This window comes from Centroberyx affinis, unplaced genomic scaffold (genome assembly GCF_046629955.1).
Source record: "Centroberyx affinis isolate AG114_WGS23_722 - 3 ecotype Tasmania unplaced genomic scaffold, CSIRO-AGI_Caff_v1 ptg003278l_1, whole genome shotgun sequence".
Lineage (NCBI taxonomy): Eukaryota > Metazoa > Chordata > Actinopteri > Beryciformes > Berycidae > Centroberyx > Centroberyx affinis.
Window position 1 is genome coordinate 14821 of NW_027281295.1, and position 27037 is coordinate 41857.

General features: G+C 39.9%; 1 protein-coding gene across 2 annotated transcripts; it reads left to right on the top strand.

Moving 5' to 3' along the window:
- The first annotated feature begins 4371 nt into the window (after positions 1 to 4371).
- On the top strand, positions 4372 to 26949 carry st8sia4 (ST8 alpha-N-acetyl-neuraminide alpha-2,8-sialyltransferase 4). 2 transcript variants are annotated; one of them, XM_071538467.1, is made up of 5 exons: positions 4372 to 4666; positions 7570 to 7671; positions 11624 to 11881; positions 21318 to 21611; positions 24501 to 26949. In XM_071538467.1, the coding sequence occupies exons 1-5, from the start codon at positions 4548 to 4550 to the stop codon at positions 24778 to 24780; spliced, it is 1053 nt and encodes a 350-aa protein (XP_071394568.1). In that variant the 5' UTR covers positions 4372 to 4547; the 3' UTR covers positions 24781 to 26949. The 2 variants fall into 2 exon arrangements, with proteins under 2 accessions (XP_071394568.1, XP_071394567.1); XM_071538466.1 differs by having other exon boundaries at positions 4372 to 4657; positions 7555 to 7671.
- Positions 26950 to 27037: the final 88 nt, after the last annotated feature.

The following is a 27037-nucleotide window of genomic DNA, read 5'->3' on the forward strand; positions in this document are numbered from 1 at the left end:
GAGGGGCTCTGTAGGTTTATGAGGTAGATTAATCGAAAAACATGGAACATTGGCTTTTATTTTATTGCAGCATAGAGGAAAATGATACCATATGATATGCCCTGTTGTGATAGCCTATATTGGATCAAAATGGTCTAATTTTGATATGCTCCTATGTAATTAACCTATAGTCCACAGTTGTCCACTTAAGCCTATGTGACATAATGTATAACACAATACAGGTGTTGCGACTGACATATCTTTCTGTTTCTGTTGTCAGACCACAGCGCAAGCTAACTGTGACCGAGGCTCACAAAATGCTAACTGGCTAACCAAGGCTAACGGTAATTTCTGTACTGTTAGCATTGTGACCTTCGATCAAATGACTTATTTTTTATATAGTTTTGCAGTCGTCTGACAACAGAAACAGAAAGAGATCAGTGACAACACCTGTATTGTGTTATACATTATATTGAAACACAAAATAAGTGATCACAGACAAAATTATGGGCGACACAAAGTTGGCCTTTTAACATTGCTGCCAATGGTGAGAACTGAGCTATACCCTTGCTACAGAGTGACTTCTTTGAGGACCATGCCAAGGCCTTCCCCACGACCACATTGACCGCTATGGCAGAAAATTTTCCCATGCTTAACAACAAGGTTATTATAGTTTTGCTTTTTTCGTTAGTTTTTATTTTTATTTCGTTTTGACTTTTTGTTTTCAATTTCAGTTTAGTTTTAATTCGTTTTTAAAGCGGGTTTGCTAGTTTAGTTTTTATTTTTTGAAAATGCTTAGTTTTAGTTTCGTTTTTTATTAGTTTCCGTGTTAGTTTTAGTCTTTGTTTGTAATATGGGGTATTTGTCAGGAGCGAGATTCAAAAATTCTAATACTAGGCTTATGTATGAAATAAATTGACAAAGACGAAAACTAAAGACATTTTCTCTATAATTTTAGTTTATTTTAGTTAGATTTGTAAACACACAATACAGTTTCAGTTAGCTATCGTTTTTTTTGCAAAGCCTCGTTTTTATTTTTATTTCAGTTAACGAAAATGTTTTTTCACACCTAGTTTTCGTTATTTTGTTAGTTTTCGTTAACGATAATAACCTTGCTTAACAAGTCCCGGTTGCAAACGGAGCTGATTTACGACAACCCCTGGGTTTAAGAACTGTATTACTGCAGTCTCTCTGTTGAAATTCGGCCTGGACAACAACCTACCGGAGGGGTTTACAGAGACCGTGAAGCTCCTCAGGGTTGTCATTACTATACCCATGACCACATTGGAGTCAGAGGGGTGCTTCTCTTGCCTGATATCAGACAGAATTGTCAACTCGTTACACTCCATTTCCATCTTCAGTCTGACATTGCCTCCACTCTAACCGATTTCCGTGGGGGAGGGGGATTGGATTTTCCCTAACCAATCACTAGAGACCAACGTATCCACCTGAATCTAACGTCATTTTAAGTCGAGACTGATGCAAAAAAACATCTCCCCTTTGAATAAATGCCTTTAAAACTACTGGTACTTTTAATCGATTTAGAACAGCCTCGATAGCAGCGTCTATCTTGTCTATAGCGGTCGCCATTGTTGTTATTACTCCTCCTTGTTTTGGAGTGGGCGGAGTCAAAGGTCTGGACCCAGGCAAGTGCTTCTCCACACTGAAGTGAAAACATTTCTCCGGAACACTACGGCAAAGGACTGGCTAAAATTTGCTGGACTTAAAAATAGGAGGGCAAAGTTTCTTTACAAGTAGGGGTCCCAGACATAAAGCATTATCTCACCACCTACACTGGTGGTGTAAGTGACTTTACTGAAATGTGCTGGCTACCTGCCCTCTAGCCACTTTTGTAGTGTGTAAGCCTACACCGTCGGCCCACAGTGCTTGGTTACATTGTTTTAGTGGCGGCAGCCTACTGGAACTTGATATGTGCTGCCTTTATTGATTTTGTAGCCTATTGCTGCCATCATTTATTTAAAATATTTTGATATACAAATGTATTTTTGTTGATTGTAAAAATATAAGATTTATGTTGATTGAGTCATTGATTGATATAATAGATGGTGTTTGAAATGTGCTGGCTACCTGCTCCCTATAGCCACTTTTTTTTTTTATTTTGTAAAAACTGCCCAGCCCTTGGTTAGATTGCTAGTTGGTTTGGCGGCAGCCCACTCGCACTTGTGGATGTGCTTCCATTGATTTTGTATACTGCCTATTGCCTCCATCATTTATTTAAAATATATGTTATGTTGAGAGTTTTCCTATAGTAATTATATCAGCAATAAAGAAATATGACGTGCAGGCCTAGCAGTAGTTTGTATTATTGTTTATGTTTTGTCAATCAACGAGAGCCATAGTCCCGCCCCATGTACTAGTCAGCCAATTACCGGCCGCCACTGGTATTGTTAGTATTATTTACTATTATTACCTCCGCCAAGGAGGTTATGTTTTCGGTGCCGTTTGTTTGTTTGTTTGTTTGTTTGTTTGTTTGTCAGTTAGCAGGATTACGGAAAAACTACTGGCCCGATTTTCATGAAACTTGGTGGAAGGGTGTAGCATGGGCCAAGGAAGAACCCATTAAATTTTGGAGCGGATCTAGATCCGACTCACGAACAAGCAATAATAGCACGAACCTTGGTGGAGGTCTGCTCTCTCCCTTCTAGTTCCAAGCACCGAAGTCTGCCGCTATAACAAGCAACTTTACGTTTTGCCTATAACTTTTGAACCATAAGTCGTAGAAACAAAATTGGATTCCCTGGGTCAAACTCACATAAGTCCAACGCACATATTGCTGTCCATTTCCATACTAGATTTTTGGTGCTATCATAACCAAATTTGGTGCACATGTGTAGGTAGGGAATCTCAGTTAAAATGCAAAATTTTGTGGCATTTCGCCAATAGGTGGCGCTATAGAAATCTTATAAGGTCTAAACTGCAATAACCATTGGCCCTTAGTCCAATTCATTTTAAACTTTGCACAGAACATTTTTGCATAACGGCCCAACAAGATGTGTCCTCTGTCCGACTGGTGCAATTTCTTTGGACCCCGTCAACTGCCGCTTGCGGAAATTTTTGAAAATATTTTTGCCATGGTAGGTCATGGTATAATGTAGATATAGGGGAAAGACTGGCAGGCCATAGAGAAATCACTTTACACTACCAAACCAAACCCCTTAGCCTAATTTTATCCCTGAAATGTCCTTAATTTCTCCATTAGCTACATAAACATGAATTATCCATTAAAAGCAAAATAGCTTTAATAAAGTAAGGTTAGTATCATGGGTTATAAGGGATTTATTTATGGGTTGATTAACCTACGGAAGCCAAGAACGGCCGTGCTATTTTTTTTAATGCTGTTATCTCAAGATCACGAGTTCATTATCTCGCTATCTCGAGAAAACGAGCTTTGTTATCTCGAGATAACGAGATAATCAACCCATTATCATGAGAAAACAAAATGTCGTTTCCTCTTATAATTTTTATCAGAGATCAGGAGTGCCATGCCAGCATGCATAGATGGCGTCTTGACAACTGACAACGTAACTGCAGCAAACAAAACTACACATTTATGCCTTGACTTCCTGTTCAGTTATGAATCCTCCCCGACAGTCATGACAGTGATCTTGAAGGCTGAAATCAGGTGTGATCAAATGAACCAGACACTCATTTTCGAGGTCTCCATAATTACCCCGTGATCTCGAGAAAACAACAGTCGTTTTCTCGTGATAAATTATCTCGTTATCTCGAGAAATCGGCCTTTTGATTTCTCGAGATAACGAGATAAATTAACCTGTTATCTCGAGAAAACAAGCTTTGTTATCTCGAGATAACGAAATAATTAACTTGTGATCTCGGGATAACGGCATTAAAAACATGATTGCAAGCATGGCCGTTCTCGGCTTCCGTAATTAACAGAAACACTATTAATGCATGGTTTAAGTGGAAATTCATGGAAAGTTCCTGTCGCTCTGAATTTTTCATTAAATTAGAAAGTAAGGAGTCAAGATTATGGGGGTGTTTATGGGGGTTTCAATGGTATCTCCTCCATTATAACTCCCTTAATTCATTTTAAGGGGATTTTGCATGAATTAAGGGGTGAATTAATGTAAATGAATGAAAATGTAAAGTTACTTCAGGGGCTTAGGCTACTGTTCGTAGAGTTAGCCCACATTTACACGGGTAAAACCTTTTTTTCTCCGCTGTTCCAGATACACCGGCCCTATTTAACCCCTGGCTAAATGCGAGCTATAGGACGTTGAAATAACGTCTCGTGCTCAGCGGATTCATATCCAACACAACTTCTCCGGGGTGGTATACGCCCCTCCGTGTAACCATTGGTGTCTGGCAGGCCAACATTTGCATGTCCAGACTAGTAGTGAACTGATAGGACCGCGATGTTTTCAGTCACACAGCAGGTTTCAGAGGAAGGGCACGGCGTGTGGAGCATCTGCTTGGTAAAATGACGGTAACACACCGGGACTGGCAGCCGCTTTCTAACAGTAACAGATCCGGATAGTACGGGGAATCATACACTGGACACCTACTGCCGTGGTTTGTACTGCGAGATGCGCGTGACAAGGAAACAGTGGACTATTTGCACTATTGGGATCCTCCTGATATTCTACAAGACGAAAGAAATAACTAGAAGTGAACACCAGGAAGCTCAACTCAGTGGGTATGACACGTTTTTTGGCGGCTGTTAGAGCTAGTATCTGCCAGGTAGACTACAGCAGACAACCAGGCCAGCTGTTCTGCTTTAATACTCCACCATACCTGCCGTTAAAACACCACGTTACACTGTCGGGTTTACTGGCTGAGGAACGTTGCGCAGTGTTGCTTTGGCTCCAGTCCTTGTAGTTATCGGGTGCTATTGTGTTCCTTTGTTTGGGTCGGCGTTGGAAATGGCACCATGATTACTTAGCCTACTCACACTCTCCCTGTATTAGCCATTCTCCCTTTTTAGCGTAATATAACGTTAGTCCGAGGCGGTAAGGACTGAGTGTCTATGCAGGGAGGTTTTCAGGTTTCTGTCCTTTCCTGATATAACACTATACTGGTCTCCTTCGGCAGTCCTCAGCCATGCAAACTGGGGCTCCAGAGTTTAACCCGTCCAGCAGCCTGCAGCTGCAACCCGGCAACCACAGCGTGTCAAAATGCTGTTCATATAGGTCAGGGTTTTGCAAACGTTTTCATGTACCGGACCGCCAAATAGAGCCATGTTAGACCCCCGTGTGATTACATTTAGTCCCAGGGACCCATATGGCAACATTTTAGTTGTTGATCGAATTGTGGAACTGTCTACTCTTTATGTGGGGAGATGAGAGTGGGAGTGAGAGCCTATAATCTAAATCAGTGATTCTCAACCTTTTTCATATCAAGGACCCGTAATGTAGTCCACATTAGAGCCACAGACCCCCATTTGATGAGATTTTGTCTCTGAAAATATTTTTTTTGTTAGATATTATTTTGTCCAGAACTCCATGACTATCTGTATTGTAGGTAGAGAGATAACAGTGAAACTATGATCCAAACAGTCATTCTTCTACATTCTCTAATTGTGTTCACTTCTTGTAAATGAAATGATGCTGAAGTTTAACAATTCATCATTTTGCTGGGGACCCCCTGGAACCCCCTCAAGGACCTCTGGTGGTCCCCAGACCCCACGTTGAGAACCACTGATCTAAATAGTCATCCCATACATTCTCTAATTGGGATCATTTCTAGTCAGTTAAAGTGAAATTAAACTGTTTCTGATTTTGCCCGGGGACCCTCTGCAGCCCCCCTCAAGGAGGCCTGGGGGGTCCCTGGACCCTACTTTGAGAACCACTGATTTAGGTTAAGTCAGGGAAAGGTTTGTCTATGGGTTGTGTGTTTGCAAAATGCCAAGTATCAGTTTAAATACTGATCTGAGCATGCCCCTGTGTACACAGAGACCAGGTATGGTCTAAAATTTGTGTGTTTAGATTAAAGACTAGTTAATAATTGAAGGGCGGACTATTTTTCTGGTTACTGTTCATACACGGAAAGTGTCCCACGGGAATTTCTCCATTTGAATCAGTAAAACAAAAACAGAAATGTAACTAGAACTGCGGAAAATGATCTTATTAAAAAAAAAAAAAAAGTCTAGTCTCTTTTTGCAAAATCAAAAACCTTGAAGCTGAATATTGTTTCCTGGTGCGTATTCAAAATGTGTGTGTTGGTTTGTGTTGTTCAGCTATCAGGCAGTCGACCGCCAGACTGTGTGGTGTGTTCACAGTCTGGTGGTCTATTGCCAGACTTTCATACACTAAGGGGCGGTGACCAAACAGAACAGGAACATGTTCTTTAGTCACCACAAATGCATCTGACAGCTCATCTGACAACGTTATTTTTAACTCAGCCGTGTCTGCTTCAACAAGGCTTGACATCAAACTGATACTAACTGCATGTTTTATTCATATCTTATGTTTTCTTCAGTTTGAATGGCTTAACGTCTTTCAGACAAGGCAGTTAACGCAGCAAAGAAAGGTGCGGAGCACAACAAATAGGATGTGACTTGATGTGGTTGTGTGTTGCGTGTGAATACTTGAAGTTCTGACAATAGGGTATTTCCTTTTGCGCATTGCACATCTGTTGAAGCACGTCTCTGGAAGTGATTTTTGGCAAAACAAAATGAATCATTTCCTGTCATCAGCGATCACTTGTTGACTTGAGCGTGGCAGATGAAATGAAACCTATCACAAGGTTACTAACAACAGTTTCTAATGAATCCTCTGAACTGTTGGGTCTTCACTGTGGCATGTCGGGGCAGGGAAAGGCCCGAAGCCTACATCCCCCCCCCCCCCCAAAAGCGAAAACATACTTAACGCCTACGCTTTACTCCCCTGGTGTGTTCGAAAGCTATGAATGTCCTCATTTAACTGGAACTATTCAGAAAGCTGTAAGCTAATGGGCCCTTCTCTCCAGCAGGTTCCTCCTACAAAAAGAAATAGTTGAATCACCATCATATAATCAACAGAGCATGACATGAGAAAACTGTTGGTGTAACCTAAACCAGGAAAACAAAGACGCTATAATAAAGTGTAAAGCCTGAAAAAGCAATAGCAAGCCCCGAGCTGTTTTTCTCTCGCTACAGGTAATACTGCAGAGTCTTCAGTGATGACAGGACTGTTTAGATTCACATATCCAGTTGTTTAGGTGCTTATTTAATTGTAGCAACTTGCGTTTAAAGAGTAACTAAACCCCGAATCCGAATCTGTGGTGAAGCCTGACACCTATTGGTGAAAAGTAGGGTACTGAACTGGCCTTCTGCTATTGGCTGGTCTTTGTGCCAGGTGATGTCACCTTCTATAGAGTACAACAGGTGGTGACATCACCTGGCACAAAAGACCAGCCAATAGCAGATGGCCAGTGCAGTAACCTACTTTGGTATCAGGCATTTGGGTGTGGGGTTTAGTTACTCTTTAATGAGTACAGCAAGGATTTCCATTATTCACATCACATTAGAACCAAATATAATTGGCCTAGGTTGAGGGGATGCTTACCCATGCATATTCTGTAGCACTCGATGACTGTTTTCCATCTCTTTTGTAGCGATGAGAAACGCAGCGCCTCAAGGCTGATGGGTAATCTCTCTGAGAAAGCCTCAGGACCGGGAGCTTTTCTCCCAGGAGTATGGAGGGTCAACTCATCAGCAGTTCTCATGATAAGGTGAGTACGCTCTTGTACAGTTATTTGTATTGGCATGTTTTACCAGTACACACGGTCCCTTGTTCTATACCATATATTAGGGCCAACACCTAGCTATTGATTCCATCTAGTTCTGTAAATCTGTGGGTTGTTTTAAACACCCACAACAGTGTGCAGTGTGATATGTTACCTCTTCACTTAATGCGAAAATGCAAATTTCCACAAAAAGTAACAGGAAGTGAAAGTTTTTCAGGCATGGTTGCGCGTCATTGATGCAAACCACCGAGAAGCCTACTGTGCAGCCTTAACGTGTGTAACCAGTTGGGTTCAGAGTGACAGGAAAAGGTCATAAAAATGGCTTGTAATAGACCTGACGGAATCTGCATGCAAATGAGAGCTTCTGTTTCTCGTTCCTCTTCCTCTTTCTCCTTCTTCCTCAAAACGCCCGGCGCCGTCTCACTGCCGCTCGGCACCTCTAATGTTTTGAATGGCTGCAAGACGGAGATGAAGTCATGGTTAAAATAAACGAGCGAGACAAAAAAAAAAGACAGAAATGAGTGAAAAAGTTGTGTCTAACTGAATGAGTATTAAAACTAGATGTAGGGAGCAGGCCTGGTTATCAGAGTACTCACTCTGGAGAAATGTTAGGGAGATTATTGAAATAATCAACAAGTGGTTGCCATACCTGGAAAAAACTGTTGTTGGTCCCTTTGAGTGCAAGTTAGATTTTTTTCTAAACTTATGAAAAATGGTCTTGCTAGACTTAATGCTTAGTAAGGGTTAGTTAATGCTTAATAAGCATTAACTAACCCTTAATTAACAGTTAACTAATGTGTAATTTACTAATGGTGTTCATGTTAACTAAGGTATTAATTCATACATTATTTAATAGTTTATAAAGATGACTACTAATGTATAAATTAATACCTTAAAACATGAACACCATCAGTAAATTCACGTCAATTACGTTACCCCTTTTTTTCCGGGAGGATTGGAATGGATGTGCTTGTTATTAACCCCGGGGCGCTCGGGCTCGATGTGGGCGGTGCAGCGCGTTTTTATATGAAGTCCTGACTCCTCCTCTCCGGCCAGTTTCGGTTTACAGCGGTGAAAATGACAAACGGAGCCAATCATGGCGGGGGCAAAACAAAACAAAACGTCTTTTTCTGACACTTATGGAGTCGTACGTTTTGATAAAACTGGCCCCCTTTACACCTTGCATTAAAATGCGTCTCGTATCCAGATTGTATCTAGATGTGATTTAACCTGATTACATTTACACCTGGTATTAACATGTGTCTCCAGTGTCCACATTGAGATTTACACCTGTACTTTCATGTGGTCAAGCACTATCCGATTGCAATCCGATCACCCGAAACGCATTTTAATGCAAGGTGTAAAGGGGGTAACTGTTGCTTCATCAGAAAGAACAGCAGTAAAGAAATAACCGACGCAGGTCCATCTTTTCAAAACGTAAGCCCGTGTTAGAGTGCTGGATTGGGTCACTCACAGGAGGAACCGAAGCCAGGGGGGATGGAGGACTTCCAGCAGCGGCTCTGGGACACACACACTTCCCTCTATCGTTGCTTCCTATTGACATGGCACGCCACCAGCCAGCTGTTGCCATAGTTGGTCATGACATCATCGGTGCATAACAGAGATTGAGCAACTTCGCCTTTTCTCAACCTCGTCAGTGTGTTTGCTTCAGAGCCCGATCGGCGTGACTAGATAAATAAATGAAATCATTGAAAAAAAAATATGAATAATCAGCCAAATATAAATGAACGGTGAAATTGTAAAATGTCTGTTAAGTAAGTATGCTGTTTTGCATAATATATTACATATTGTTTTTATGTTTTCCGATTGGTTTAACCATATTTTCCTTTTTATAATTTCGTAGTTGTCAAACATAATGGTTTTCAAACAAAATGCACCTCTATTTTATTTAAACTATTTCTTATAATTAAATATTAGCCTACAGTACTTTGAATTGTAGCCATTTCATTTAGAGCTATATTATTAGTGTCACATTTCACCCAACCAGTGAAGCCAAAGACAAACTTCCACTGCGGTGGACAATAAAGCCGAGTGTTTAGGGGCCGAATTGGGACGGGGGGTCTGAATCGCTCGACAAAATGGGCGGGACGCGATTCAGGAGTCTGGAACCAGGCTAATGAAGTCCTGGACAGGACCAGTACATGTGAGTGAGGCCTGCTTGAGGGCCACCGCAACGCTCACATTTTGGGTCGCATCCAAGGTATATTTCAGACAATCTGGATTTACTAGAGCAGTGATTCTCAACCTTTTTTCCTTTTTTCATATCAAGGACCCTCATTTAGTCCACATTAGAGCCACAGACCCCCATTTTAATGAGATTTTGTCTCTCTGACCCAAATCTGAGAATATTGATATTGTTAGATAGTCTTCTACATTGGCTAATTGTGTTAACTTCTTGTAAATTAAATAATGGTGAAGTTTAACAAGTCATCAATTTGCTGGGAACCCTCTGGAGCCCCCTCAAGGACCCCTGGTGGTCCCCGAACCCCACGTTGAGAACCACTGCACTAGAGCACCCCATGGACTACTTCCATCTGAATTAAACCCAGCCGTGAAATCAAAGTAGATGAGTTGATCCTGTCTAAAGCTCCGTCCCATCCATACTCGGCCAACTCTTCTCCCAACTCCTCTTCCTATTTGGATTTGGTTTTGTGTATTTTATCATTAGTTAAAAGCATCATATTAGAAAATATATCTGAAATAAGCCCTTTATGAGTTGGAGATAATGTAAGAAGTCTCTCCCGTGCAGATTAGAAGATTACGTTTTTTTTTTTAACAAAGTGTCAGCGTTGAAAATATCTAAACAAGTTAGAAGGAGGTAGATTGAACTTCTTAGAAAGTGAAGTAAAGCTGTGGAAAGTATCACCTTCATAGAGGTCTTTAAAAACACTTTAGACCTGATGATTATTGCTGAATGGAATTTCAAAGGCAATATTTCATCAAAATGTACTGTACGTTAGAACAGGTTATAACTGAAATTTTGTCATGAGAGAAACAGAACAACAATATTTGTGCTAGGGCATAATCTTCCCTATGATTCAATTTACTCATCTTTATTTTTTTGTTCAGAGGGAGTGTTAGATAGCCTGTGTATCAATTGAATCATACAGAGTGATTATTACCCAGTGATTTATTGATAAATTAAAAGGAGGGTAAACTATGACCTCTAGTCAGTGGTCATCGTAAGATAAACAACTACAAATATGAACATCAATCAATTATTCTTTAAGAAAAGCATTAATATATGTTCTTTTCCCCATAAAAGATCATGTAACTTCCATCAGTTTGATACTACCTACTATGATGCGTACTAGATTTATGTCAGCTTAAAAAGGTTGTGCATATTGTACATAATTCCCCTAATTCTGACCACGGACTCCTTAATTATTTAAGTATATTCCATTTTCAGTGATAGACCTTAGGGCTGAACGATTTTGAAAAAATATCTAATTGCGATTATTTTGACTGATATTGCAATTGCGATATGATTTGCGATATTAGAGGGAATGATCATTTTTACATCATTATTCTCATTTTCATTGAAAAACGTATTAAATGATTATGGTGTGATTCTTGCGGGGATCTGTACCAAACAAAGATGTTTTCTTAAGTCTGTAGAATATGATGTGTAGGCCAGGACATCTCTGCAACACCACAATATTTCATTTAAAATGCTATTTTGACACATTTCACCTTTAACAAATATTGCGCCTCCTGCGATTTGAAAAATTGCAGTAGGCCATATTGCGATTTTGATAAAATTTCGATTAATTGTTCAGCCCTAATAGATGTTCTTCATGAGTTGAATCTATACATTTACAGGTATAGCGCTGCTTAGGCCGCAACCTTAGTTAGAACTGTGACTGCAATCGCAATTAGCCACATTCTCTGCTGTTGTGTTCTTGCCCGCGAAAAGGAAGGACATCCTTCGCTTCCTGGACGCTGAGCGGGACATCTCCGTGCTGAAGAGCAGCTTCAAGCCCGGGGACACCATCCACTACGTGCTGGACAGACGCCGGACGTTCAACGTGTCGCAGACGCTGCACAGCCTGCTGCCGGACGTGTCGCCGCTCAAGAACAGGCGCTTCAAGACGTGCGCTGTGGTGGGGAACTCTGGCGTGCTGCTGAACAGCGGCTGTGGGAAGGAAATCGACAGCCATGATTTTGTCATACGGTGAGTACCTCTTCGCTTCAGCCGCCGCTGTTTTCAGCCGTGGGAAGAACTTAATTTAAAGAGTAACTAAACCCAAATCTTTAGTGAAGACTGACACCTAACGGTGAAAAGTAGGGTACTGCACTGGCTGTGTGCTAGGGCTGCAACTAACGATTATTTTCATTGTCGATGAATCTGTTGATTATTTTCTCGATTAATCGATTAGTTGTTTGGTCTATAAAATGTCATAAAATGGTGAAAAATGTGGATCAGTGTTTCCCAAAGCCCAAGATGACATCCTCAAATGTCTTGTTTTGTCCACAACCCAAAGATATTCAGTTTACTGTCATAGAGGAGTAAAGAAACCAGAAAATATTCACATTTAAGAAGCTGGAATCAGAGAATTTTGACTTATTTTTCTTCAAAAATTACTCAAACCGATTAATCGATTATCAAAATAGTTGGCAATTTATTTCATAGTTGACAACTAATCGATTAATCATTGCAGCTCTACCGTGTGCTATTGGCTGGTGTTTGTGCCAGGTGATGTCACCTTCTATAGAGTACAACAGGTGGTGACATCACCTGGCACAAAGACCAGCCAATAACAGATGAGCAGTGCAGTACCCTACTTTTTACCACTAGGTGTCAGGCTTCACCAAAGTTTTGGGTTTGGAGTTTAGTTACTCTTTAAATTTGAATAACTTTAATTGTAATTGTACACACGTAACACCACACGACGCAACAAACAAGAGACTCAGAAGTGCACAATGCAACCAACTGGTTGTTTTACACCGTAATCAGTCAATCTTAATATTACATATGACAATATAAAGATTGGCAAGACAAGTGAGTACAAACTTGATTAGATTACAGCCCATTGACTTTTGAGTTAATTTTAATATCCTTAATTAGTTTTATTTTAGTTGGTAGTTTATTCCAGAGTTTTGGTACCCTTTATAGAATTTATAGAATTCTGATCGTGCAAAAACAGTCGTACAGTGTGGTTCCCTGCAGTTTCCCTCAGTTACACTGCTTACTCGATTGCCCTCTTGTCTACTAATGCATCTGTTTCAGTTCTCTGGAACTAACTTGATTAAGCATTTGTAAGCAAGTAACTGCCTTCCTTGATGAAAAGCAAGCAATATTAAGTGTCATAATCTTAACAAATGTCAGACAGATGATGATAATAATTTACTTCATTTGTATAACTAGAATTTACAAAGTGCTTTAATAGTCAAGTAAAAGCAAAGAAACTCCACAAAAGAGAAGACAAAAGACACTTCAAGATAAAAAGACAATTGAGGATAAAACAATAGGAATAAATAAAAGACATCGCATGAAAGCAAATCTATAAAAATATAATTTTTGACCCCCTACATGTAGAATATTAACCTCAATATATCATTGTCAAATTAATTTGAGAACAGCTTGAATGATGGCAGAGTAACTGCTTTGCTGCTCCATCTAGTTGTAACTGAAATATTAATCAGCAAAAATATCTTTTGTCACACAGAGATTAGCACATTAGTTACAAACACACATTGTGGTACAAACACTGGGCGAGTGAACATTACTGAATATCTTTCAGCGATAACTGGAAAATATTACCACTAAGGAACTCAAGGGGTCGCCAAAGGCAACAAGTTTACCATTCTATTAACAATAACTTGAAGAAGTGATTTAAATGACATACTATATATGATCAACACATGAGGCAGACTCCTCCTCGTGGCTCTGTCCAGTGATTTCAGGCATGAGTAAATGCCAGAGAAAACTGGACTCACCAACATTAGATCTTTTAAGTAAGTGAAGAACATATTTATATAGCACCTCTCTCCCTCTCTTTTCTTTCTTTCCCTCTATTTTAGTCTCTTTCCATTCTCTCACTCTCTAGGCCCACCTGTCTCTATAGCTCTCTCCGCCTCTGTATTTACCTCCCTCTAACCCTCTCTTTCTCTCTCTACACCTCTCACTCTACCTCTCCATGTACCTCACTCTCTCTCTACCTTTTTAAAAAGTTTCTAGATGAGGACCCTAGGACCCCGCACTCTTTTTGTGCCCCCCCCCCCTGTTTTTTAGCCGTGGCCGGAGGCATTATGTTTTCGGGTTGTCCGTCCGTCCGTCCCATTCTCATGAACGCGATATCTCAGGAACACCTTGAGGGAATTTCTTCAAATTTGGCACAAACGTCCACTTGGACTCAAGGATGAGCTGATTAGAATTTGGTGGTCAAAGGTCAAAGGTCACTGTGATCTCACAAAAGACGTTTTTGGCCATAACTCAAGAATTCATACGCTAATTATGACAAAATTTCACACAAATGTCTACTAGGATAAAATGATGAAGTGATGACATTTTATATCCAAAAGTTCAAAGGTCAACTTCACTGTGACGTCATAATGTTTTGCTTACCACTGTAGCTGAGAAAACGATCTTGGGTCATTCTACAAAAACGGTGGAAGTGCTGTCACTTACCTTTGCAGACACCAAAATCCTTTTAAGTTGACCTAATAATCACATTAATTATTGATGTTCAATAAATAAAGACTGTCCTTGCAATGATAAAACAAAGTTTATTGGCGGAGGCATACAACCGCGAGGCGGTTATTTCTAGTTAGTTTGCATTACGCCCCTGGCCACCTGTCTGTAAGTTCTGCCTATGAGCCTAAAGAGTCGGCCAGTCATGCCCACAATTAACTATCGGCGGGGTGTCAGAAGTGGAAGGTGGGATTAGCACGCTCCACCACATAAGAGAAGGTGAACAGTGTACAGACTCCTTTGCTGTGGCAGCATCTGGTGCCGATGACTTGGGATACCACCATCATCCCCTGGCTGGGCTCGACTGCTGCCTGTGGGAAGTCTTCGATTTTACCCAGTTACGTGCCAGCTGATGTGGATGATCCTTGGACAAAGCCTGGAGCCAAGCCTAAGACTCCTTGGAGCCAAGCCTAAGACTCCTTGGAGCCAAGCCTAAGACTCCTTGGAGCCAAGCCTAATCATCTCTCCTTGCCCCAGAGCAGTGGACCCTGGTTCAGGGCGGCAAACAGACTAGGAGGCCCTCCCCCCCCCACGATTTACACCCGAGACGATTAGATGCATGGATGTTGTCGGCAAATTTGAAGTATTCCATTCGTCATTTTGAGGGTCCACAGTCCACACAGTCTCTACTTTAGTGCTTGGCAATAATTGATTCCTGTATAGTCTAAGCCCGTCCAGCATTGTCAGTGTCACTATGTTCAGTAATCTTTCTCCTACCAGGCTTGGGCTGTCCTCCTTTATCCAGTTTTTATGAATCCCCCGCCTCTCTGTTCCCGTGTCCATGTCAGTGATAGACAACCTTGGTTGGTAAAAACGAGGGCATTAAGGTATGTGTAAGTGATAGACGGGCAGCTATGACTAGAGCTTGGTGCTAAAGCCCCTATGCTGCTAATCCTACTAACCTGATGTTGACACCTGCTCTCTGTCAAACTAAGTATTCCCAATTGACTGTGCATCACACCAAGTTGGCTCTATTCAATGTTAGATCCCTGTCTAACAAGACTTTTATTTTGAATGATTTCATTTCTCTTGTCCTTACTATACAATCATTTTGTATTCAAAATGATTGTGTAATTCCAATTTGCTGCATTGTTGTGTATCACACCCCCCCCACCCCACCCCCACCCAAAACCCATTGGTAGGTTTCTGTCTGAGTTCTCTGATTTTATTTCCTCTGTTCCTCTGTCAAACATGATCAAGTGCTCATGTGTGGTGATTTTAATATTCACATTGATGACACCTCAAACAGCTTTGCCTTCGAATTTTTTAATATTACTGAATCATTTAATGTAGCGCAGCATACGTATATCTGATCCACCCATATTCTGGGCCATACCCTTGATCTTGTCTTTACCCTGGGCTTGTCACTCAACCCTTTTAATATGGAGGATTTTATATCTGATCACTAATGCATTCTCTTTGATCCAGTTTCTCCATCAGCTGCCTCCTCTCAAAAGCGTACTATATGCTCTCGCTTATTCAATGAACAGTCTGCCTCTAAATTCTCATGTATTTTCAGTCTGCCTCTAAATTCTCATGTATTTTCAGTCTGCCTCTAAATTCTCATGTATTTTCAGTCTGCCTCTAAATTCTCATGTATTTTCACTGAGCTGAGTCACAGCATGTCTCAGTTCCCCCTCGTCTTAGAAGAGAATATAGAAGGGCAGAACATAGATGGGAAAGTTCCCGTCTGAAAATCCACTGTCTCCACTAGAAAGAATTACTGTCTTCATTGAATCCAAAAATGAAAGATGCTGGAACTGCTTATTTTGCCAAACAAATTTCTGATAATAAGCATAGCCCCAAGTTCCTAATCAGCACCATTGATTGCCTTGTTAATGCTCCCCATGTCATCTCTGCCTCCTCAGTTGCTGATTGTGAAACATTTCCATCTTTCTTGGTGGACAAGATTAAGACCATCAGAGCTCCCTCCCTCTCGTGTTTACCCAGTTTCCCCTAGGAAATCTTGATCGACAGGTTGAGGAAATGGGTTGATTTTTCCGGTTCTGGCCTAAACTGGTTCTCCTCTTATCTCTGACAGAGAGTTTGCTGTTTGTGTCAGGGACTATGCCTCCTCTTATGCTCCACTGATCTGCAGGGTTATCTCAGGGGTCTATCCTTGGGCCAATTTTATTATCTTTGTATATGCTTTGCTTTTGCGTATGACGCAGTTTAGGCTGCATTTCTTAGCATTTGTTACACTGATGACGCTCAGCTTTGTGTGTCTATCAAACCTGATGAACTTTCCAATCAATCTTTTGGCCCCAAGCTCAGTGGCTGAAGGACGTTATATTCTATCTAAATCTCGAAAAGATCCGCTACTCAGTTTGTAACTCAAACAAAAAGTTCCAAAAGGTGTGGGGACCGTTCCTGAAATACTTTCAAAACCTCCAGTCAAACTAAGGACCTGTTCCCTCACTCTGCTTTTTGTCTTTTGTCTCTCTGCTGATTCCTGTCAGTAATACAATCTGTATAAGTTTATCAGTTTCTTAACCCCCCCCCTTCTTTTATTCATTTACTTGTTTATTTATTTCCTTTCTTTCTTTTCTAAATATAAAACCCGACTTCCAGCACCTTCCTGTATTACTTGTAGATGGGGCTTGGGGGGGGGGGTGAGGGGTGATTGGGACAAGATTGCACGATGTGCTCCTCTATCGTGGATGTTTTCTGCACAGCCGAGAAGAGCTGCAACGATTAATCGATTAGTTGTCAACTATTAAATTAATCGCCAACTATTTTGATAATTGATTAATCGGTTTGAGTAATTTTTTAAGAAAAATAAGTCTGATTCCAGCTTCTTAAATGTGAATATTTTCTGGTTTCTTTCCTCCTCTATGACAGTAAACTGAATATCTTTGGGTTGTGGACAAAACAAGACATTTGAGGACGTCATCTTGGGCTTTGGGAAACACTGATCCACATTTTTCACCATTTTCTGACATTTTATAGACCAAACAACTAATTGATTAATCGAGAAAATAATCAACAGATTAATCGACTATGAAAATAATCGTTAGTTGCAGCCCTACAGTGGACATTTCTGATGTGCTCTTTAAACTTGGCATATCTGTTGTGCACTTTACAAACTTCCTGTGTATATTTTGTTTACTTGTGTAAAATTCGATAAAAATATTCTTGAGGAAAAAAACCTGATGAACTTGACAAAGTAGCCTCTTTGGCCATAAGACTGGAAGGTCCACAATTTCCTACAATGTAACTCTAGTACAACTGAGGTACATTTTATACAGCCTGATCCCCAAAAATGACTGACTGGTCGTTGGCTAGGTCCCTTTGGCTCTTACATTAAGTAACCTGATGAAGCCTGTGCTTCATCGAATGGCCTCTAGAGCAGTGGTTCTCAACGTGGGGTCCAGGGACCACCAGGGGTCCTTGAGGGGGTCCCCAGCAAACTGATGAATTGTTAAACTTCACCATTATTTCATTTACAAGAAGTTATCACAATTAGAGAATGCAGAAGAATGATTGTTTTGATCATAGTTTCTCTCTTATCTCTGCCTACAATACAGATAGTCATGGAATTCTGGACAAAATCATATCTAATGATAAAAATATTCTCAGATTTGGGTCCGAGGGAGAAAATCTCATCAAATGGGGGTCCGTGGCTCTAATGTGGACTAAAGTAGGGTCCTTGATATGAAAAAGGTTGAGAATCACTGCTCTAGAGGGCACACCGTGGGTCTGCGCAAGACCTGTGCTTGTTAAAGTCGATACACATGTCAATTCTGTGATCAAGTCCTGTTTTTTTCCACCCAAGAAATGAATCAAAAATCCAGTCAACTTGGGTGTCCGGGTGACACAGTGGTCTAAGGGACGTACCGTGTAACCGCAACGTCCGTGGTCCGAATCCGGCCTGGGACATTTGTCGCATGTCATCCCCTTCTCTCTCCCCAGTGTCTCCTGTCCTATCTTCACTATACACTGTCTAATAAATGCAATCCAAAACTAATCGTAGAGATCATTTCACCCATTTTAGCCTCTCTGCATTGGTTACCCTTACCTCAAATTCAGAATAGATTTTAAGATTCTTTTAATTACATATACATGACCTAGTGCCTTCATATATTTGTGACCTTTAGATTCCTAACTGTACATCTAGGTCACTTAGGTCCTCCGACCACAGGCTTCTAGCCACCGTTCATTCTAAACTGATTGTGTATCTATAGTTAAGGCCTCTAAGCTCTGGAATACCATCCCATCATCTGTCTGCTCAGCATATTCTGTGGAGAGTTTTAAAAAGTGTGTGTATGTGCTATTTTAAATTGCCATATACAGTGCTCTGTGAAGCTGCTGTGGTGCTGAGCACTGCTTGCTGCCTTTTTGATGTCTCTTTTGTCTAGAGCACTGTAACCTAAATTTAAAAAGGACTATATAAATAAAGATTTACTTACTTGCTTTACTAAATTGGGGTCGGTGTTAACACTGGATAGACGCTTTCAGTTCCTCCAATCAGGAGCAAGCTAGAAATACTGTGATCAACTGTGTAGATGTTCCTTTCAGTCCCAAACCCACATGTAGAAATGAAAAAGGTTGTGAATAAAACTGGCATTTTTACAGCCAAGTCATTTTTTGGATAGCACAGTCTGTGTTACTGTAAGAATTATCAAACTTCGATTAAGAGAATCAGCAGAATTTGGAGGTAAATATCATGTGGTAAGCTTATGTTAATATTAAACCATTGGCTACACTAGCTAGCTGTATAATGGCTGCTAGAGTTAACACATACATGCACACACACACACATACACACAAAATGGTTCGTCCTACTATGTGCGCATTCCATTTGTTTTTTGTTGATGCTTAACTTACACACACTCATACACTCATACAGGCACACAGTTCTGTTAAAATGTTAAAAATGTGAGTTTATTTATAAGAACAATGAGTAATATGTGCACAACAAATCCATTACAATTGTTATAAATTTTATTTTTATGGCATTTCTGCTTTATTAGATAGTACAGTTGAGAGAGAGAGATGGGAAAGGAGGAAGAAAGAGGGGGATGATGTGACAAAGGTCCTAGGCTGGATTCAAATACAATACATCACATTACACATCATTATGGTATGCGCCTTAGACCACTGAGCCATCAGGATGCCAAAAAATCTATTACATTTGTTAGGAGTTAATATTAATCTTTCCCATGTAATGTTAACTAACCCAACATGTGTTTGTTGTAAATGTTAAAACACACACACACACACACACACACACACACACACACACACACACACACAGAGTTCAGTTAACATGAACAAACCAAGAACAAACAAAGAATTTAATTTCAAATAACTTGGTTAGGATCCAGTTCATGCATTTCCCAAGGATGTTGCATTTTACCCCAACTGTTGTAACAACGACCCCGGGCTGTGGGGTATGATGTAACATTTCTCTCCCTGTCTGAGACAAAACAACTCCCTTTATGTTTGCCTTGGAGATGATGAAACCACAGATGTAAAAACCGTAACCGACAGATGTAAGAAGATTCCACCAGATTTTGAAAGCTGAGCAACGAGATATGGACAAATTGTGAAAAATGTTAGTGAGACAGTGAGAACGTGTAGCAGCTGTAAGGCTGGATGGTGAGTCATGAACGCGATATCTCAGGAACGCCTTGAGGGAATCTCTTCACATTTGGCACAAACGTCCACTTGGACTCAAGGATGAACTGATTAGAATTTGGTGGTCAAAGGTCAAGGTCACTGTGACCTCACAAAAAAAAAAGTTTTTGGCCATAACTCAAGAATTCATACACTAATTATGACAAAATTTCACACAAATGTCTTTCTTTCTTTCAGACATTTTATTTTCAGTTTATACAGATTACACACTCAATGTTACCCTCAAAAAGAATGGCACATAAGACAAATACTAGAGCTAGACAACAGCTAACCATACAAACAATCAATCAAGAAAACAACACAAACATATATCATCATCCTCTGTATTATAACTACAATAACAATGAAATGTTAATGAACATGTGGAAAACCTTTCAATATGATTTCAGCATAGTCCTCTCCAATAAAATTTATAACAGGGCTCCATGTCTCCTTGGAGAACATGTGTAAGTCAATGGGAGAAGTTGTAGAACATTATAAAGCCAACCTGAAACAGATGGTTTGACATCGTCTAGCCAGCGCTGTAAGATTGATAACCGTGCCACAGTACCACAGAAGAACAAATCACACAAATGTCTAATAGGGTAAAATGATGAAGTGATGACATTTTATATCCAGAAGTTCAAAGGTCAACTTCACTGTGACGTCATAATGTTTTGCTTACCACTGTAGCTGAGAATACGATCTTGGGTCATTCTACAAAAACGGTGGAAGTGCTGTCACTTACTTTTACAGACCTAATAATCACTAGAGCTGCAACGATTAATCGATTAGTTGTCAACTATTAAATTAATCGACAACTATTTTGATAATCGATTGGTTTGAGTAATCGGTTTGAGTAATTTTTGAAGAAAAATAAGTCAAAATTCTCTGATTCCAGCTTCTTAAATGTGAATATTTTCTGGTTTCTTTACTCCTCTATGACAGTAAACTGAATATCTTTGGGTTGTGGACAAAACAAGACATTTGAGGACGTCATCTTGGGCTTTGGGAAACACTGATCCACATTTTTCACCATTTTCTCACATTTTATAGACCAAACAACTAATCGATTAATCGAGAAAATAATCGACAATGAAAATAATCGTTAGCTGCAGCCCTAATAATCACATTAATTATATATGTTCAATAAATAAAGACTGTCCTTGCAATGATAAAACAAAGTTTATTAGCGGAGGCATACAACCGTGAGGCGGTTAGTTCTAGTTTATTTAAGTGCCTAAACCTGCCAGGCTCGTTTAATGGATCGGTCAAATATTTCACTCTTTCTTTTCAGCTGTAACCTGGCTCCCCTGGTGCAGTTCGCCAACGACGTGGGCCTGAGGTCCAACTTCACCACCATGAACCCGTCGGTCATCCAGCGGGCCTACGGCGGCCTGAAGAACCAGACGGACGCGGAGCGGCTGGTCCAGCGGCTGCGGATGCTGAACGACAGCGTCCTGTGGATCCCCGCCTTCATGGTCAAAGGCGGGGAGAAGCACGTGGAGTGCGTGAACCAGCTGATCGTGAAGCGGAAGCTGCCCGTCCGGACGGCCTACCCCTCCCTGCGGCTCATCCATGCTGTGAGAGGGTGAGTTTGGAAGCACACATACCTGGACGTACACACTGGGGTTTTCCAATCTGGGTGTATTGATGATTTTTTTTTTTTTTTTTTTTTGGGAAAGTTTTGTTTCTAGCCTTAAGAGAAGGAGTATTCCATAGAGCAGTGGTTCTCAACGTGTGGTCCGGGGACCGCCAGGGGTCCTCGAGGGGGTTCCAGGGGGCAAATTTATGAATTGTTAAACTTCACTCCATTATTTCATTTACAAGAAGTGAACACAATTAGAGAATGTAGAAGAATAACTGTTTTGATCGTAGTTTCACTGTTATCTCTCTACCTACAGTACAGACAGTCATGGAATTCGGGGCAAAATCATATCTGACAATAAAAAATATTCTCAGATTTGGGTCTGAGAGATGAAATCTCATCAAATGGGGGTCCGTGGCCCTAATGTGGACTAAATTAGGTGATATGAACCTAGATATGAAAAAGGTTGAGAACCACTGCTTTAAATCACATCCTTTATTTGCATTTAAGTGATTTCTTATGTGTTGATTTTCTTTATTTCAGTCAATTTTACATGCAAATCAATATAATTATATGTGTTTTTATTTATAGTGAATCAATTTAGTTGTTATAAAAGATAATTATTTTAAATACTGGCTATATATTTAGTCCACATTAGGGCCACGGACCCCCAGACTAAATTAGGGGTCCTTGATATGCAAAAGGTTGAGAATCACTGCCATAGAGGACGGGCATCACAGAGGACAGTTTTTGGGGTGGTATATAGATGAATAAGTAGTAGATGATTATGACTTATAGTCTGCTCCTGTGAGGTTCGGGCCCAGGTCTGTGGTGGGTTAACGAGAATACTGCACACTCACTTTTAGGTTGGCCTGCTCAGTTTCTATCCCTTCTTAGCTATACAATCAGTGAGTGCCCCACTACTGATTTCAAATATGCACTTGGTGACTCTTTAATGCCAGAATACAGTCAAGTTTAAAAAAAAATAGCCTGACTCACAGTACCGTGGACACAGCCTTCAGTAAATGTACCCTATTAATTTGTAGGGACTATGAACATTAGCTATATATGTGGATGTCAGGGATCATTTTTCTTATAAATAACAAAAGGATAGTCCAACCACACAAAGCCAAGTCACTGGCTCAGTGTTTTAACTGGCAGATCTCTGCAAACAAACACTATAACATTCTGTAACCTATAAACCAAGAGTAAAACAAAATCTGTCTAGTCCAATGCATTACTGTTTAAACTTGCTGTTCGCTGGTTTCTCCCATTGACTTGCTAAGTTGTGGTTTCCATGTCATCCTCCAGAAAAGTGAAAATAATATTATATTTACAGACCCTATATCATCAACCCAATGGAATTCATCTTAAATGTCCTACTAGGGCTGGACGATAATTCAATATTATCGTTTATCTTCTTTCAGTGGGATTATATTGTGATGATATGGTGATTTTGGGATATCGAGACGCACAATTCTGCTGTCTGAACTGATGAGAACAAGCAAATTTTATTTAGAAACTCAGACAAAATGAAGTATGGTAGGAATATTATGTGAAAATTTCAGTTTAGTTTGACATCACACCAAACATTACCATTCGGTTCAATATGATGAACATTAATTTGATTATTTAACGTGATTTTACTTATGTGAGCCATATCATATGTCATATATATCGATAGCGAAAAAAAATCCTTATGATTATCCGGCCCTATGTCCTACAATTGAAGACATCACTGATCACGAAGCTTCAATGGAGTTTATTCAGTGATGGTTAAAAATCCATGGTTGTCTTCATCCTAACCTATTCCAGTTTGTTGTGCTTGGCTTGCTGCCTTGACGTCTGGCCGTAATGTAACGACCACTAGCTTGTTACTTTTCTAGGCTAACGTTAGCTACACTACGTTAGAAAGCTTTGTAACTTAGCTTATTCAAGCCTATGGGCTGACAAGTTCAGACCGGCAAAACAGGCAACGCTTTTACTCTGAAATGGAGGTCCGTCCTGTGCGGAAGTCAGAGCCCGTCCCGCTCACACCTCTGCAGTACTTAACTTCTTTTCTGAATTGACAAACTAAAAGCAAAAAGGAAAAATGCACATCTCTGTTTTTGTGGTGTCAACTGAAATGAAAAAAGCAAAACGGCAGCAAAATCGCTTTTCTATCTATTGCACTTTATTGCACAAATGAGTAAAACGATTGATGGGAAGGTACACGCATTCTTAGAGGTGCCAGGGCTTTTTCTCTCATTCATCCAGAAAATGATAAACACAAAAGCACATATCATTAATTATGCATTGATTTGGTCCAACACGCTTTCCCCCATAAACACAACATGTTAAGGACATGTATTATATGGTACAATTGCAGCCATAATACCATCATCAAAAAATAAAAACATTTAATTACAAAAAAAAGGACGTGTATTATATGCAGCACAGTCAGTCACATTCTGAACCAGACATTCAACAAAGTGTACTGACATTTTAAAACTGTCAGTTGTTCTTCATTCATTTAAGGACCTCACTGGAAGTTTGTTTTTTATTTTGAATTCTGTGACATTAAAGCCTTCAGAATTACCATTAGTTAAACTGGCAGTCCAGTGGGTCATTGTCTAAATGAGGTTTAGCTGCCTGGGAGTAACTAAACCAAACCCAAGTCTATGGGGAAGCCTGACATCTAGTGGTGGAAAGTAGGGTACTGAACTGGCCTTCTGCTATTGGCTGGTCTTTGGTGCCAGGTGACGTCACCACCTGTCGTACTCTGTAGAACTCTATAGAAGGTGACTCTTTAAGCATCAAGCTGTTTTTTGATTGAATTAGAGGAGATTTTCGAGTATTTTTGTCCAAGACGTGCATTTAAGAATCTCAATCTGTTTTTTTCCCCCCCCCTAGATACTGGCTGACAAATAAAATCAATATAAAAAGACCCAGCACCGGACTATTGATGTACACGCTGGCTACTCGTTTCTGCGACGAGATCCACCTATATGGATTTTGGCCATTCCCGAGGGACACGCGCGGAAACCTGGTCAAGTACCACTATTATGACATGCTGAAGTATCGCTACTTCTCCAACGCGGCGCCGCACAGGATGCCGCTCGAGTTCAAAACACTGAAGGCGCTCCACAGCAGAGGCGCTCTGAAGTTGATCACGTCCAAGTGCACACCTTAACGCGAACTACTACCCCCCCCCCCCCCCGAGTCGACGGATACACGGACAAAGGAAGTCGCGTGCATGTTTGTGTGAATTGCACAAGTGGCAACAAAAGTGTGCGTGCCTTTTTTTTTTTTTTGGAAATCAGCAGTTTTAAAGGGACAAAAAGTAAGAATGTATCGTAACGTTATGTGTCAGTATTTTCATTTGGCGTTGAAAACTTGAAACTTGGAAACCAGCGACTTAAATGAGGTGATCCACGATAAAGGGAATGTAGCGGATTTAAAGTTACAATTAGTAATACACATTTTTGGTACTCGGAATTTGATGTACTATGAAATTTGATTACAAAGATAAAATGTTTTGTTCTTCAAAATATGAACTCTCTAGGAATTAGAAGCTTCAGGGCAAGATTATTTTCATATTTGTTTAAATGTAGAGTGGAGAATGTAGAATTTTACAGAATGTGTAACTGCCATCTAACTATTTTTTACAACTGTATTATCAATATGAATGTCCAGTGACAAATTCCCCTGGGATAATATATCATATGTAGCCTTTTGAAGCCTAAACAAGTACAAGAAATAGGAAATGATAGGAAAATGCATATTAACTTATGTTTAGATATATTGTACAGACATATTTGTTCAGTGCAGTCAAGTTTTGGTCAGAGACCGGTCTAAGTGACCACATCTTTGGAATGTTATATAAGTATCTTTTTCATGTTAATTTCTCAAAATCTGAACTACTGTAATGGTTATTGTATCCTCTAACAACTCATATGTACTATATTAGTTGCATATGTCAAAAACCACTGATCTCTTCTTGTTTTTTGTGCTGCCAGTACGTTTTTTTTTTTTTTTTTCCACATTTCCTCATAACGGATGATGTCATTCAAACAGTTAATGAATGTTTTAAATAGAAGATGGCCTTTTTGAAGAGCTGTCTATGCTCAAGAGTAGTTTGATATGTATGGAAAGAGATTAGTGCCAGCATATCGTATTTGAATTGCGTACATTTGAATTTGCTATTGAACCAGTGAATTCAAAAAAATGCTTTTTTAAATGCATTAATTCAAAAATGTAATTTGTAAGGCACAATTTGGAATTGACTGCAATGGCTTGAAATTGAAAGTGTTTGCTATTGAATTTAAATAACTGTATTTCAAATGCAGTTTTCTCAATTCAGATTGAGCTCTCTGAGACACACTCTGGGGACTTAAAGTTAGTTAGATAAAGTTAGTGTCCTTGTCTCGATTTGGCACTTTGACTACCCACCTTTTGGTTGGTAACTCATCAAAAATTTGTGCCAACAGACCAGAAACCACATCAGAGAGCTTTTGACCGCAATTTGCCACAGTGGACAATTTCAACTTTTTGCAATTCAAATACAGTCTCTACCGGTACTAATATGTTTCCGTAGATCTGGCTCCACCTGGTGCTAGAACTGAACTCAACGAGAGAGGGTGCCATCAGCATTACTCTGCTCTGTTTCAGTGCTTTATCTTCTATGCGACTTTTGAATGCTTGATACTTACCCATTTTGATATGAGATCCCTAATTGTTTACTGACAACTTGACATTGTGTACAAGCTGACATTTTGTGCACATCTATAGGTCTCATATGAACAGCTTTGACCATATTCTCTGGTTCATGATGACATAGCTATAGAACAATGTATTGGAACATATTATTGCGCAAAATTATTGGGGCTTTAGTAGGCGATTTTTACTTTTTATATCATTTAGGACATAAAATGTGAAAATGTATGTACAGTGCGATGAGCGAATGTGAATGGAGATGCATGTAGGCTAGTCATTGCTGTGTGTTAACAGTTGAATGAATTTCTTATTGAGTGCTGCCTCTAGTATTTTAATTTATTAAATCAAATCAGGTCACTGGATGTGGCTTAATTTGTAAAGCCTTATTTTTGTAAGGGATGAGGAGTGTTTTCTGCTTTTGTTGTCAAGTCTGTTCTGATGTTTTTCTGTTAACGTTTGTAATTTGTACATAATGTGACGTTTTATACATAAGTAATTGCTCTAGATTCAAGCTTATCAGATATTGACGGTGGTAGGCTTTGATCCTTTAGTAAAACTTTATACCAAATTATTCTGCAATATTTTACTTCATCTTACTCTGTACTATGTGTGATTTCTACGTTTGTGAGCAATTTGTTTTTAGGAACAGGTCAAAGTAATAAAGATTGCTTTACTAATTTGCTTTAAAGAATTGCTTTGCTCAAGAAGTGGGAGTGCCAACCACTGTGTCTTAC